Source organism: Danio aesculapii, chromosome 9 (assembly GCF_903798145.1).
Source record: "Danio aesculapii chromosome 9, fDanAes4.1, whole genome shotgun sequence".
Taxonomy (NCBI): Eukaryota; Metazoa; Chordata; class Actinopteri; order Cypriniformes; family Danionidae; genus Danio; species Danio aesculapii.
Genome location: NC_079443.1, coordinates 51,754,069 through 51,769,658, shown reverse-complemented (window position 1 = coordinate 51,769,658; position 15,590 = coordinate 51,754,069). Strand labels below are relative to the sequence as shown.

The following is a 15,590-nucleotide window of genomic DNA, read 5'->3' as shown; positions in this document are numbered from 1 at the left end:
GAATTGAGGGAGTCATGATGCGGACGAAAGTGAAGAGGGGTAGGGGGTGTAGTGGTGTTGGGGCGAGGGAATTGGGGGAGTTATGATGCGGATGAAAGTGAAGAGGGGTAGGGGGTGTAGTGGTGTTGGGGCGAGGGAATTGGGGGAGTTATGACGCAGACAAAAGTTTTTTTCATTACCGTGTGAGGAGGGGATTGTTAAAATTAGGTTATTAAATTAAACCCTGGTAAACTACACCATTTTCTGGAGTGCAGTGAGTGCACTATGCTGTGCTTCTGAATGACTGTATTTAATATTCTTTCATGTTTCATCTGGTGAAAACAGCCACATTGATTATCACTGCAAATCTCGTCACGTAGCGTGTTGTTAGGACACGGGGTTACAGTGTAACCTGCTCAACTAATGTTTACATTCATAATATTTATATTATTTGCTAATTAATAACCACCTCATGTGGAACTCTGAATCTGCATCTCATTTCGGGGCTGTTACTGTCCACCGGAGGTCGCACTTCTGTCACGGACGCATGCTTTCAGAGCCTTCCTGAATGAATGAATGAAATACGCTGTTTTCCACCAAGGCAACTCGGGGTGCTGGGATATAATTGGCTAAAGTGGCAGTGGCCGGGTTATATAACCAACACAAAGACAGCCATTCTGGCATGTAATGCACATTTTCAAAGCAGAATATCTGACTTCAGCATTGTTTTTCAGATAAACATGAGTCTTCCCTTAGCATGTTTCTGAAATATCTGCTTTAGAAGAGTCAAAAACTTACATACAGCACCTTTAAATAGCTGTATTTGGAAAAAAGTCCTGAATTTAGCTCGATTGGGGTGATTTTGTAAGGGTGTGGATCATGTATAAAAATTAAAAAACAAATTGCAAGCAAGAATAATTGCAATATAGCAAAGAACAAAAGTCAAAGAAGCTTTATGGTACCCCAGAGAGTCAAACAGTATTCAGCTACAGAAATTGAACAATGAAATGTAAAATAACACTAAAGTCTTCATTGTATTAATAATTCAATAAAATTATTCTTCATTAAAGCTTGAATGCGTTAAACTCTCTTGAAATGCCTTTAAAACACATGCAAATGATAAAGATTCACTCTGTTCTGGTTATACTTTGCAATGACAGGGCAAATCTCATGTATTCTCAGTTGTGTTGATCAAGTATAGTCCTAACTCAACATTGCAGACCCTGTGATGTTACTATTGCGCACACACAAGTGTGTTGAACTCTGGGAATCTGATCTAGTGGTTCTGTCTGAAGAGTCTTTAATCTAAACTCCTGCAGTTTCCCTCTGATTTCTGTCTGCTTTTATCAGAGTTTGCTGTGGAGCTGATGTTAATGGAGGCAGACGGCGGTGTCTGGCCCAGACCCTCTTTATTTGAGGATCTCTTTTGTTTCTGTGTGTGCTTTAAGCCAGTGTTTCCCAACCCTGTTCCTGGAGGCACACCAACAGTACATATTTTGGATGTCTCCCTTATCTGACCCATTAACTTCAGGTGTTGGAGTCTCTTCTAATCTTCTGATGAGTTGATTCAGGTGTGTTTGATTAGGGAGAGGTTAAAAATGTGTACTGTTGGTGTGCCTTCAGGAACAGGGTTGGGAAACACTGCTTAAAGCTGCTCTTATTTGTTTTTTAAGAATAGCCAACAATACATTATATAAGTTAAATAACAGAAAGCCAAAAATCTTTAGTATATTAAGTGAAGAGCATGTTCAAATATACATTTCCAACAATAAATATCTCCTAAAAACATATCAATATAAACGTATGTGTGTGTGACTTTAGTAGCATTTGATAAAATCTGTGAGGATGCGAATCCACCACACACAGACATATGAAATCACTTTAAAATATTAAAGATGAATCTAAATCATTGAAACATAAGCCATTAATATTACTAAGGTAATATTACATACTGATGCATAATCTTTTTCTTCATTTAGATGTCAATCCTGCAGGATTCAACTCATGGTCACTGATTCATTGTCAATCACAGGGGATGATCTGAGGTATGTTGAGTTTTCGTCAATGTTTTAAACACATACTGACTGGACTCATATTTAAGTAATCTTTGATCTTTTCATATGCATGCATGTGTTCATTTTACTAGAAAACATACTGACAGTTTTGAAACCCACAGCAATCAAAAGCTAAACTAAATTGCATAAATCACTGACTGAATATACTGCGTTTAAACTTCGCAATCGACAGATTTGTACTGATTTGTACCGTCAAGGCCAGTTTATAACTGGGATTACTTCATTGTTTTTCTGTTTGCAAATTGCATTGAGGTAACTCAGAGGTACGAAAATAACTCCGTTTCAGTGCTTGCTTCCTATTTGTCATTATTTTTTTTCCCAATTCATTTAGTTGCAAGAAGTAATTTTGGAGAAAGTTGCCATTTAAATTAGTTAAATTAGTTAGAAAAAGAAGAATATAAACTGTTTTATTTAGGGCTTTGAGTTTGAGAAAAGCGCATTAGGAATAAAATTCATTCATTCATTTATACATTTTCCTTTATTCATTTATTCATTTGCCTAATTAACCTAGTTAAGCCTTTAAGTGTCGCTTTAAACTAAATACCAGGATCTTGCAAAATAACTACTGTATGATATTATGTACTGTCATCATGGCAAAGATAAAAGAAATCAGTTATAATAGTTTTAATAATTAATTACCAATGTTTAAAGATGTTTAAAAATCTCTCCTTTAATCTGCACTTAAAGAAATAATTTTAACTAAATGTAATAATATTTTTTATTCATTCATTTTCACTTCGCTTAGTCCCTTTATTCATCTGGAATCACCACAGCGGAATGAACCGCCAACTTATCCACCATATGTTTTACACAGCTGATGCAATTCCATCTGCGACCCATCACACATACACTAGGGCTAATGTAGCTTAATCAATTCACCTGTACCACATGTCTTTGGACTGTGGGGGAAACTAGAGCACCCGGGAGGAAACCAACACAGGGGAACATGCAAACTCCACACAGAAATGCCAACTGACCCAGTCGGGGCTGAACCAGCGACCTCCTTGCTGTGAGGCGATCGTGCTACCCACTGCACCACCATGACGCCCCAAATAAAATGTATTATTATTATTATTATTTACTGTATATTGGTTATCATGTTTGTTATTAATATTAATATTATATATTTGCTTTCTAAATTTGACATAAAATATTAAATAAAAAATACTAATTTAATTTTATAAATGAGCAAACTTTTTTTTTTTTTCTAATTAAACATTCTTTAATTAAATATAAACAAAATTACTATCAAATAATAAAAAAACTGCAATAATCTCATGTGAAAAACTTACATTCAAAAAAAGTAAAAAAAAGCATACAGCACCTTTAAATAGCTCTATTTGGAAAAAAGTCCTGAATTTAGCTTGATTGGGGTTGATTTTGTAAGGGTGTGGATCATGTATAAAAATAAAAAAACAAATTGCAAGCAAGAATAATTGCAATACAGCAAAGAACAAAAGTCAAAGAAACAGTACTTTATGGTACCCCGGAGAGTCAAACAGTATTCAGCTACAGAAATTGCAATAATCTCATGTATACTCAAATAAAACTGTTAAAAAGGGCAGCATTGGCTCAGTTTTTATTCAGATTTTAAACAATGTATTCTTGAAACATACTTTAATATTACAAAATCATGTTTTTTTAATGTTTTTTTTTTTTTGCGTAGATGTTAGCGTTAACCCTTGTGTATTATCAAATGTACTACCATTTCATTTTGTTATGTACACACACACACACACACACACACACACACACACACACACACACAATATACTCAAAGTTTTTTTTTTGTACTGCAACTGATGATCAACAGTTAAAATGACAAATTGTACCTCGTACCAACAGAGAAAACCAGCAACAATCAAGAATGCATGATCATATGATTTTGCAATCAAAAAATGTGATTATAATGGAAGTCACTGGGGCAAAAACAGCCCCCAACATAACAAAAGGGTAGTCAATTTTCCCAGAGTGTATTAGTGAAATTCCCAAAGAATTTTCCCAAAATATGTGTCAGCATCAGATTTGTCTCCATAATGCATTCCATTTGCTAAAACATTGAGAAAGTTGTGGCCAAATTAAGTCTCAAAAGCACCCTAGAGTTGATGAAAACACCCCAAACAGCGCACAAGGGTTAAATAATTGTTTCTAATTTTATAAGTAGGATGTCAAATTTCATTTGCCATCCAAACATGACCTTTGACCCCATGCAGAAGTTCTCATACCGATGCAGACGACGTCCATAAATCCGTACATGCCGTAGCAGATCTGGAAGAGCAGGTCCTGCCGCTGCCACTTGGCTGAAGGACTGAGAGACGACCAAACCAGCCACGAGATGCTGGCGATGAGGAACAGGGAACCCAGGATCGCCGCCGCTATCTGGACCTTCTCTATGACTGTGAGCGAAATCGCCTGCCACTTCATCAAAACACACACAGACACACAGGAATGAGTGTATACTACTAGTACTATTATTGTTATTTTTTGCTATATATATATATATATATATATATATATATATATATATATATATATATATATATATATATATATATATATATATATATATGTATATATGTATATATATGTGTATATATGTGTATATATGTATATATATGTGTATATATGTGTATGTGTATGTGTGTATATGTATAGCACAAAATAACAATAATAGTACTAGTTGTGACTAATTACGAATAACCCATTTCGGTAACACTTTATAATAACTACACACTATGAACCATTTATTAAGCATTAGCAAAGAGTGAATTCATTATCTGTTAATCATTAACTCTACATTAATAAGCATTAGTAAGCAGTTTATAACTACAGCTACAAATGCTGTATTCTTGACATAATCACATTTATAATCTGCTTAATAATTGTACTTTCATCATTTGTGACTAGTTGATTTTTCATAACTAAATGAAGTATTGCATTATTTACAAACCATTTGTATTTAAGAGTAGTTGGAGATTTTTAAGATCATTCAGAATGAGTTTGTAAATGATTAATAAACTATTGAAATTAACATATATCTTATTATTCAGGTGTATAGTAATGATTAATATGTATGTTCATAAATGCTTTATTAATTCAACTTCACCCAGTTTTGTGATCTAATCTAACGTGAGGACTATTTATGCTTTATTAATCCCTAATAAATGACAATTAAAGGCTTGGTATCAAATGAACAATAATCTTTGTAATCTTATCTTAAATGTAAAATTACAGTAAAGTTTAAACATTGCAGAATGACAAGAGTGTCAAAATCTAACATAAAATTGGATAAAACAACAACAATATAATCATTTAACAATATAATAGGATGCAGTGTTTAAACTGTTCAGTAATTTTATTTTAGATAAGGTTGCAACGATTAATTTTTTATATGATACAGTTTCATTTGTGTATCTTAAATGAATAGAAATTAATAAAGTAGAATTAAAAATACAAAAAAAAGAAAAAGAAAAAAAAACAAAAAAAGAAAAACAAATAACAAAAAAAAAAGAAAGTCAATCATGTTATTTTACTCCTGTTTCGAATAGAACCGAGCCTTTAATTCTCATTTATAAGGGATTTATAAAGCATGAATAGTCCTCACTTTAGATTAGGTTACAAAACTGGATGAAGTTGAGTTAATAAAGCATTTATTAACATACAAATTAATCATTACTTTACGCCTGAATAATAAGAATTATAAATGTTAGTTTATATAGTTTATTAATCATTTACTAACTCATTCTAAATTATCTTTTAAAACCACCAACTATGCTTAAATAACTGGTCTGTAAATAATGCAATACTTAATTTAGTAATGAAAAATAAATCATTAACAAATTATGAAAAGACAATTATTAAGCAGATTATAAATGTGATTTTAAGTCAATAATACAGCATTTGTATCTGCAGTTATAAACTGCTTTCGAATGTTTATAAACGTAGAGTTAATGCTTAACAGATAATGAATTCACTATTTGCTAATGCTTAGTAAATGATTCATACTGTGTAGTTATTTTAAAGTGTTACCCTGATTTCTTTTATCTTTGCCATGATGACAGCACATAATATTTGACTAGATATTTTTCAAGATACTAGTATTCAGCTTAAAGTGACATTTAAAGGCTTAACTAGGTTAATAAGGTTAATTAGGCGAGTCATTGTATAACAGTGGTTTGTTCTGTAGACTATCCAAAAAGCACAAATATTGCTCAAAGGGGCTAATAATATTGAGCTTAAAATGGGTTTAAAAAATTTAAAAAGCTGCTTTTATTCTAGCCAAAATAAAACAAATAAGACTTTCTCCATAAGAAAAAATATTATAGGAAATACTGTGAAAAAATTCCTGAATCTGTTCAACATCATTTAGGAAATATTTGAAAAATAAAAAAATAATTCTCAGGAGGGCGAATAATTCTGACTTCAACTGTATATAATTTAATTATTATTTAGATTTATCTTTTTTCCCTTTCTTCTTTTTACTCAAGTTAACAATAATACGCCTGTTGCACTTTTCTCTTTGAACATGTGTCTCATAAGATGTTTTGTTTGTATCTGAAAACAATTAAAAGTTGAGATATTTCAGTGCTGTTTTAGATATTTTCAGTGAGAGACAAAATACAGTTCTTTTTTTGAGTATCTCTGAATTAGGGCTTCCGGCAGGCGCTTCAGCCTCTCGCCCGCACAAAAACCAGCAGACTTAGGCCCCATTTACAATAATACGTTTTCAACTTAACGTATTAAAAAAACGTTAAAAAAAAAGCAATTTGAAAATGTTGAACACACCGTTTTCATTTTAAAACGCTGCTGCTCTGTGTCAGTTTGGATGGGGGAAAACGGAGACATCTGAAAACAGAGGAGTCGGATTGGGGCTTTTTTCAATATTAAGTTTACAAAGTTCATCCTCTCTTTGTAAGTTCAGACTTCGCAAGTTTGATGTGGATAACACTTCCGAGGACACGTCGGGTAAATCTTCAAAGGGAACTGTGTACTTTATAACCTCATTCGCATCACCTTGGCTATGCTGTTTCACTATCTTAACAATAAAATGTAAACATGATATAATGAACTGCCTATTTTCATTTTGATATTAACTTAACAGACACCAAAAATGTTGAGGCATCGTGTAGCTACATATTTACATGAGCGTCATCTTCACTGTGTGCATATTTATAACAAAACAGAGCCAATAACATAACTGCCTCCTTTCATTTTCAGTGAAAAATATAAAACATACCCTCTATTTTGCTGAACATCAGTTTTAATAATCAATAATGGCCATTATAGAATTATAAAGTACAATAAGTTTATATAATATAGGAAATAGAGGCAAGCAATCAGTCAAATGTGCAGAATCAGTGTACGCGGTTACATAATTTAATATATTCACTTATCTTTGCGCACGTTATGGATTAAAGTAATGGATTCAAAAGACCAAAGAGTCCTTAGATAGAGACCAGATGAATTAAACATCACGTTTAACAACTATAGTGAGATGAGATCCAGCTGAAGATCCTTGATGAACTGTCCGACATGCGCTGCTCTCACCTGGGGAGCTGTGCTCAAAGCACCTGCTGACTGCCTGGAGCTCAGACGCACGCATACACTGCAGCGCATGCAAGAGTATGTGTGTGGTCATGTGATGTGCGTTTTCAGCGGTGTAGTGTGGATAAGGAGCTGTTCAGAAACGCCAGCATGGATGTGGATAGTTTTCATTCTAAAACCCTGTTTTAAATCTAAGACGCATTAGGGTAAATGGAGCCTGAGGAACAGCATTTTCCCCAGAGCTGTCTCCCTTTCGAACTCTGCCCCCCACTGACTCTTTTGCCCCCCTCATACAACCCCACACTCTCCTCATAACTTACACTCCCCATAATCACTGCACTATTTAACATTTGCACATTTAAAATTGTCCATATCGCACTAATTCATCTTGAATTGTACACACCCACAGCACATATACATTTGTAATTGTTCATATCTATCTGCTTAATTCTGATTATTAATAGCAACCTGTACGTAAATTCATCTATTGTAAATCTCTGTTCATAGCTAATACAACCTGTATATAATGTTCATAGTACATCCATAATGTATATATCACCATAGTTTTTCTATAAATGCACTTTATAATTTATACCTATATCCTAGACTTGCTGCTATTGGTTAGACCTAAAGTGCATTTCGTTGCCTTGTACTTGTACATGTGTAATGACAATAAAGTTAAAGGGCTCCTATGGTAAAAAATTTACTTTTCAAGCTGTTTGGACAGACATGTGTGTAGGTATGGTGTATAGACCGTCATACTGGGGGGATATAAACACACCCAGTCCTTTTTTTAAAATTTAACAACAGAAAAACGGACCAATTGAAGCGGTTTTCAGATCGACCGCAATGTCACGTAGGAGTGCCTGCAGGTCGCACATCAGAAGTGACGCTCAGCATCACACCACGCAGCGCCATGCCTTTCTAAACATAGGTTTCTATCAGGGTACACACAACGGCGCTTTAAGTCGGCGGCTGTCCGTGGCGCCCAGTCGTGGCTCTGGTGCCTCTGTCAAAGTTAATTCAGTGTGCGTGGTTATTAGTCTCGGTGTACAAGCTCTGCACTTGAAACTAGCTCACAGTTGGCTGTAAAACTACACAAAGACACAAATGATTGGGTACTCTCTGCTTGGTCTGTGTCTAAGTCGTACATGTACGGCTGAATGCTGGTCCTCTCACTCATGTTGCTTCTCTCTGTCTGCCTGCCACAGAGCGGGTGAGCTCTTGGCTCCGCCCCCTTGTTACATTGGGCGGGAAGCCGAAACAAATTTTCATGTGAAGCAACACACCCATAAATCAGCGAGCTGTGGACACGCCCCCAAAATGACACTTTTTAACACATTATAATAAACAATCTGAATTGTGTTTTAAACTGAACCTAAACTGGCACACTCAGAAGAACCATAATATTAATATTAAATCATAAAGAGGTAAACTATGTGCCCTTTAAATCTAATTACAATATATCGCTTCACCATCGATATCGCAATGTGTGTGTCCGCAATAGTCACTTAACAGAATCTGCAATGCCGAGTTGGGATTATAGTTGACCAGGAGCCACAGTTCAAAATATTGTGGACTCATTACGAAGTTTACCTTTAATAGAGTGAACGTTTTTAATTTCCTCATTTAATTTAATCGTTTTTAACGGAGACCTATTATGCCCCTTTTTACAAGATGTTACTCTCTGATGCCCCTAGAGTGTGTGTGTGAAGTTTCAGCTCAAAATACCACACGAATAATGTTTTCTAACTCTCTGAAACTAGCCCTTTTAGGTTTTAATCCTAACTGTGGCATTTTGGTGACTGTCGCTTTAAACTGAAATGAGATCGTCCTTTTTGGAAGACGGCGGAGCTGAATCAGCATTGAATAGTATCACTATTTATACTATCATCAAAGAATAGTATCACATTTTACCCAAAACGCTAACAGTAATGGTATAGTGAAGATGATGAGGTGTTTTACCTGCAGTGGGTTCTTGGTGCTGATGGCGATCACCTGATACTTGTAGTAGCAGAGTTCACAGGTCCACGAGCCTCTTTCACTGATCCACTTAATGAGACATGGCTGGTGAGTGCTGCGGACCGACCCGCTGCAGCGACACGGACTCAACAGTTCACCCTAAACACACAGACACACACACATTTTTGTGAACTGTGAAGACATTCAAATTCAATTTCTATTAGTCACATACATAGAGTATGATATGCAGTGGAATGCATACAAGACCGGCCGTGACCTTAAAAAAAGATTAGCAATCGGGAATAAATGATGGCATAAAATAAGAGAAAAGGTGACACAGTGGCTTAGTGGTTAGCGCTGTCGACTTACAACAAGAGGGTCGCTGGTTTGAGTCCCCGCTGGGTCAGTTGGCATTTCAGTATGGAGTTTGCATGTTCTCCCCGTGTTGGTGTGGGTTTAGCCATGTCTACATGCCTAAATGTATTGAGTTGCTGCCATGTGATTGGCTGTTTAGAAATTTGCTTTAACGAGCAGTTGGACAGGTGTACCTAATAAAATGGCCGGTTAGTGTATGTAGACTTTGTTTTAGGACTCGTTCATTATTTTTCTGACTCATTTCTACATAAAGATCCTGCACACTGAGATGTCTGAGTGCAAGTTTTCTTTATAACAGCAAGGTTTTGTATTTGTGAGTATCCACTATAAAAAAATAACACCATAGTGTTTACTATGAATTGCTATAATAATATTTTGTTATTATAGTTTATGGGTAATTTAGCGGCATTAGAAATGATACTAATCAAATATGACTCAGCTAACAAGGTAAGTTTTTCTTTTGTTTGCTACTCTGTAAATGAGTCCTTTTTTTATCTGCACCTTCGCAGCACCAATGCACTTTTCTAGCCTGTTTATCTTTCAGTGTTTTTTTTCTTGGTGTTTAGAAGCTGCAGTTGACAGTTCATGCATAATGAAAGATGAAGAAGTGTGCGAATTGACAATTTCAGAACAAATAATTCATCTTCCTCTTGGACACAGAATGAATTTTAAACAGAAAAATAAGACTGAACTAAAGGACGACAGTCATACAAAGTGACTTTTCCACTGCATAATGTATAGGGAACAGTTCTGTGAAACTGATGCGCTCTTCATGCTGTATATTTAAAGGAGTAAGGCAGTCAAAATACAAATATTAATCAGAACATATCAACTAAACTCTTTTTTTTCTATTCCACAGAAAGTCGAGCAGCTTTGGAACATTTCCAAGGGTGAGTAAATGATCAATTATTAATGATACATAATAAAAGAACGATTTTGGACTGTAAAAGCAATTCATGGTTGCCTTTTAATGAATTAAGATGAATCAAATTGAACTTAAGAGTGATTTTAACTTTAATGACATTAGACTGACTTAAAACAGCTTGTATAAATGATAAGTTAGAATAAGTTAGAAATGTGAATAACTTTTTATTAAGTTATAGCTGACATAAAAAACCTTTGTTGTCATGACTTGAAAAATCATGATAAATTATATTTTTTTTACAGTGTGGTTGATCTGTACTGTACCAAATTAAAATTTTATATATATATATATATATATATATATATATATATATATATATATATATATATATATATATATATATATATATATATATATATATATATATATATATACAACTTGACAAAAGTCTTGTCGTCGATCCTAGTTGTAATAGCAGGACATAATAACTTGACTTCTAGTTGATTGTTTGGGAATTGGTAGATTCTTCTGATGAATCATCTGTTGAACTGCATCCCAATCATCACAAATACTGCAGAAGACCTATTGGAACTCACATGGACCAAAGATTCTTATAGAAATCAGTCAAGTTTGGTGAACGAAAAATCATGGTTTGGGGTTACATACAGTATGAGGGTGTGTGAGAGATCTGCAGAGTGGATGATCAACATCAACAGCCTGAGGTATCAAGACATTTGTGCTGCCCATTACATTACAAACCACAGGAGAGGGCAAATTCTCCAGCAGGATAGCGCTTCTTATACTTCAGCCTCCACATCAAAGCTCCTGAAAGCAAAGAAGCTTAATGTGCTCCAGAATTGGCCAGCCCAGTCACCAGACATAAACATTATTGAGCATGTCTGGGGTAAGTTGAAGGAGGCATTGAAGATGAATCCAAAGAATCCTGATGAACTCTGGGAGTCCTGCAGGAACGCTTTCTTTGCCATTCCAGATGACTTTATTAATCAGTGATTTGAGTCACTGAAACATATGCCAGAATAGTTGGCGGTTCATTCTGCTGTGGCAGCTGCAGGGACTAAGCTAAAGGAAAGTGAATAAATGAATGAATTTTGTTTGTTGCTTCAGCAAAATCATTTTAGACTGGTTTCACCTGTTTTTTTAGGCATCAAATCCTCTGGTGAGCACCTCCTGTAGTGTTTTTACTATAGCACAGTGTTGTTTTGAGTTATAGGTGTAATAATATTCCACTCTGCTGCATGTGTGTGTGCGTGTGTCAGCATTAAGTAAATGTGTATGGATGTAGACGTCCTGACTGGTGTGTGTGTGTGAAGCGTATCGGAGCAGCAGACACAGGAACAGGTGCAGCGCAGTGTGAGCGCTCACTTTCCAGAAAACACACGAGCGCTAACGCTAGCCACACACTGAGACACTCACACACATACACACAACGTGACCTCTCGTTTCTCTGCGCAGAACATGAGCTGGAGTCAAACGCTTCGAAGAAGATCAGCTGAGGTCAAACTGATGCATTATGCGTACAGGACGGCTCCATTTGCTCTGTTGTGTTTCAGTTAATTGCTTAAAACATTTAAATGGGCGACGCAGTGGCGCAGTAGCTAGTGCTGTCGTCTCACAGCAAGAAGGTCGCTGGTTCGAGCCTCGGCTGGGTCAGTTGGCGTTTTTGTGTGGAGTTTGCATGTTCTCCCCGTGTTCTCGTGGGTTTCCTCCAGGTGCTCCGGTTTTCCCCCACAGTCCAAAGACATGCGGTACAGGTGAATTGGGTTGGCTAAATTGTCCAGTGTATGAGTATGAATGAGTGTGTATGGGTGTTTCCCAGAGATGGGTTGCAGCTGGAAGGGCATCCGCTGCGTAAAACGTGCTGGATAAGTTGGCGGTTCATTCCGCTGTGGCGACCCCGGATTAATAAAGGGACTAAGCCTAAAAGAAAATGAATGACTGATTTAATTGAGAGAAGCTGATACTTAAAATGTAAATGATCATTATTCACCATTATGTCTCCTAAGCAAAGACCGAGTAACCTTTCAAATACACATGAAATTAAATCTAACTATATTGATTGTGTTAGCTCACATAGCTAGTTTTGTGGTGAACAATCAGTGCATCTCATTAAGATAAAGTACTTTGTTCATGTAATCTTTAATTGAAATCTGAAAATGCACTTCCTGTTTGTTTTCAGTTTAATTCTCAGATTAGGTCTGTCTGAGGTATTAGGCGTGGCTAACATACTTAATCACGCCCCCTCCAGCTGTCAGTTTTTACAGCAAACAAAAATGGTGAGGAGGAGGAGTCTGTTGGGTTGTGAAAACTCTCCCCAAACCCTTTTTCCCCATCTTTCTGAATGAAATGCCTACTTAACTTCATCCAATCAGCTCGCAGTAGAAAAACAAGCCACGCCCACTGTTTTTTAATTTAATATTCAACTTCTCTAGGAACTGCGTCACAATACCAAAAAAGATGGTTGCCGCTTCCGTTATATGTGGACTTTAAGTATAAATATGATGTTTATATATAATGTTAAGTAAGGACATAATGACTTTCAGTACATATACAGACAGACAGACAGATATATAGACCGAAAGACAGATAGATAGACAGAGAGACAGACAGATAGGTAGATAGACCAATAGACGGACGGACGGACGGACGGACGGATGGACGGACGGATGGACGGACGGATGGACGGATGGATGGACGGATGGATGGATGGATGGATAGATAGATAGATAGACAAACAGACAGACAGACAGGTAGATAGACCAATAGATAGACAGACAGACAGACAGACAGACAGACAGACAGGTAGATAGACCAATAGATAGACAGATAGACAGATAGATAGACAGACAGACAGACAGACAGATAGATAGATAGACAGACAGACAGACAGACAGACAGACAGGTAGATAGATAGATAGAGGAGGAACATCTGAGAAAACTGAAGAACAGGCGAAATATTAGAGATCAGATTCCTGCTGCTTATGAGTGGAGCTCTCAGTAAAACTATGCGTGTATGAGTTAATTCTACATTTTAATAGTCCAGTGTATTTTATACATAATTGACACTGTAACTATGCTTTTAAAATGCGTATTTATTTGCTTTCTATTTAGTATTTTTATATATATTTTTAATAATTGTAATTTTTAGAGTTTATATTTATGCTTATTTTAGAGTGTAGTTTATTACGAAAATACTATTTAAGTGTAAAAAGTTGCAAACAAAACCATTTTTATAAAACTAAATTATGCTTATTTTGGTGTTTACCATCATATTTCAGTATAAAAGCTGCAAATAAAAATTATTTGAGGGTATTTTATTAGGAAAATAGTATGTCCTCCTTCAAAATGCTATGTTTAATTTGATTTTAAAATTTACAAGCGATTTCTCTAAATGTTTAGAATGAAAGCCTAATAGTAATAATGAAAAGCACTAGTAATAATGCTAAAAAATCTGATGTTATTTAGAGGAATGAATTATTTTATATATCATAATATTGTATTGAATATTATATAGAATATAGAACACAGGTTTTTTTACATTGGAATAATATTTGAAAGTTTTCTTGCATGTGTTTTATAAAAAGATTTTTTTTTCACAACTTTTTTTGCTCATTTTTACCAAGGGTGCCAATAAATTAGGTAAAATATGGACATTTGGGCATTTTTTTTACATAACTGACACTGTAACTATGCTTTTAATATGCTTATATATTTACTTTCTATTTATTTTATTTTATTTGTATGTGTGTAATTGTAATTTCCTTTTGTTTCTGTGGAAAGGGTTAGAAACAATATCTCAAAAGAGATACTAATTAACTTTTTTAAGCTTTATTTAATCAAATCTGAGCACAATTTTGAAAACAATGATTGAAATTTATAACATCTTTTCCATGTTTTTTTTACCTCAGGAAAAACATCTGAGATGACCAAAAAACAGCCGAAATATTAAAGCGATCTGACTCCTGCTCTCAGTAAAAGCCGCCTCCAGCTAAACTTAATGTGAGTGTTACATAAACACAAGCCAAGAGGAGCGTTACCTCCGTCACAGCGTCCAGAGGAAATAGAAAGGCAGTGTTGGGACAGACACAGGCCCGTCTGCAGATGGACTTAGTGGGGAGCGAGTTGGCCGGACAGTATGAGGAGAGCAGGAGCAGCCAATGGGATGAAGGCGGCACAGGAGGAGACGCGGAGCACGTCCAAACCTGCAGCCTAATCCACCTCCATGTTCTCAGGGCAGAGAGTGAGCAGCACAAATCAGACGCCATTACTACTGTGACAATCTGTTTCACTCACTCACCGACAGACACACCGCGCACCGAGAGGCTTTTTACCTCACTCCTGCACTGCGATGAAGCAGTATTTGCCTTGCTTTCTAAAGCAAAAATCTTAAGGTAAAGGGATAGTTCACTTAGAAATGGTGAACGTTGGTCATCGTTTGCTCACCCTTCACTTGTTTCAATCATGTCTGAGTTTCCTATATCTGTTGAACACAAAAAGAGATATTTTGAAGAATGCTGAAAATGCAGAAGGTGGATTTTTCCCATGAATCATCTGTTGAACTGCATCCCAATCATCACAAATACTGCAGAAGACCGGTTGGAACCCACATGGACCCAAGATGCTCACATAAATCAGTCAAGTTTGGTGAACGAAAAATCATGGTTTGGGGTAACATTCAGTATGGGGGCGTGCAAGAGATCTGCAGAGTGGACGGCAACATCAACAGCCTGAGGTATCAAGACATTTGTGCTGCCCATTACATTACAAACCAT

The 15,590-nt window shown here is 35.8% G+C and overlaps 1 protein-coding gene across 1 annotated transcript in view; it reads right to left on the bottom strand.

Moving 5' to 3' along the window:
• The window catches only part of marchf4b (membrane associated ring-CH-type finger 4b), a 44,774-nt gene that overhangs the window by 3,129 nt on the left and 26,055 nt on the right, over nt 1–15,590 (bottom strand). The window contains exons 2-3 of the mRNA XM_056464628.1: nt 9,564–9,719; nt 4,280–4,472 (exon numbers count right to left, since the gene is read on the bottom strand). Of these exons, the coding sequence (XP_056320603.1) occupies nt 4,280–4,472; nt 9,564–9,719 (349 nt within the window). The remainder of the gene's footprint in view (nt 1–4,279; nt 4,473–9,563; nt 9,720–15,590) is intronic.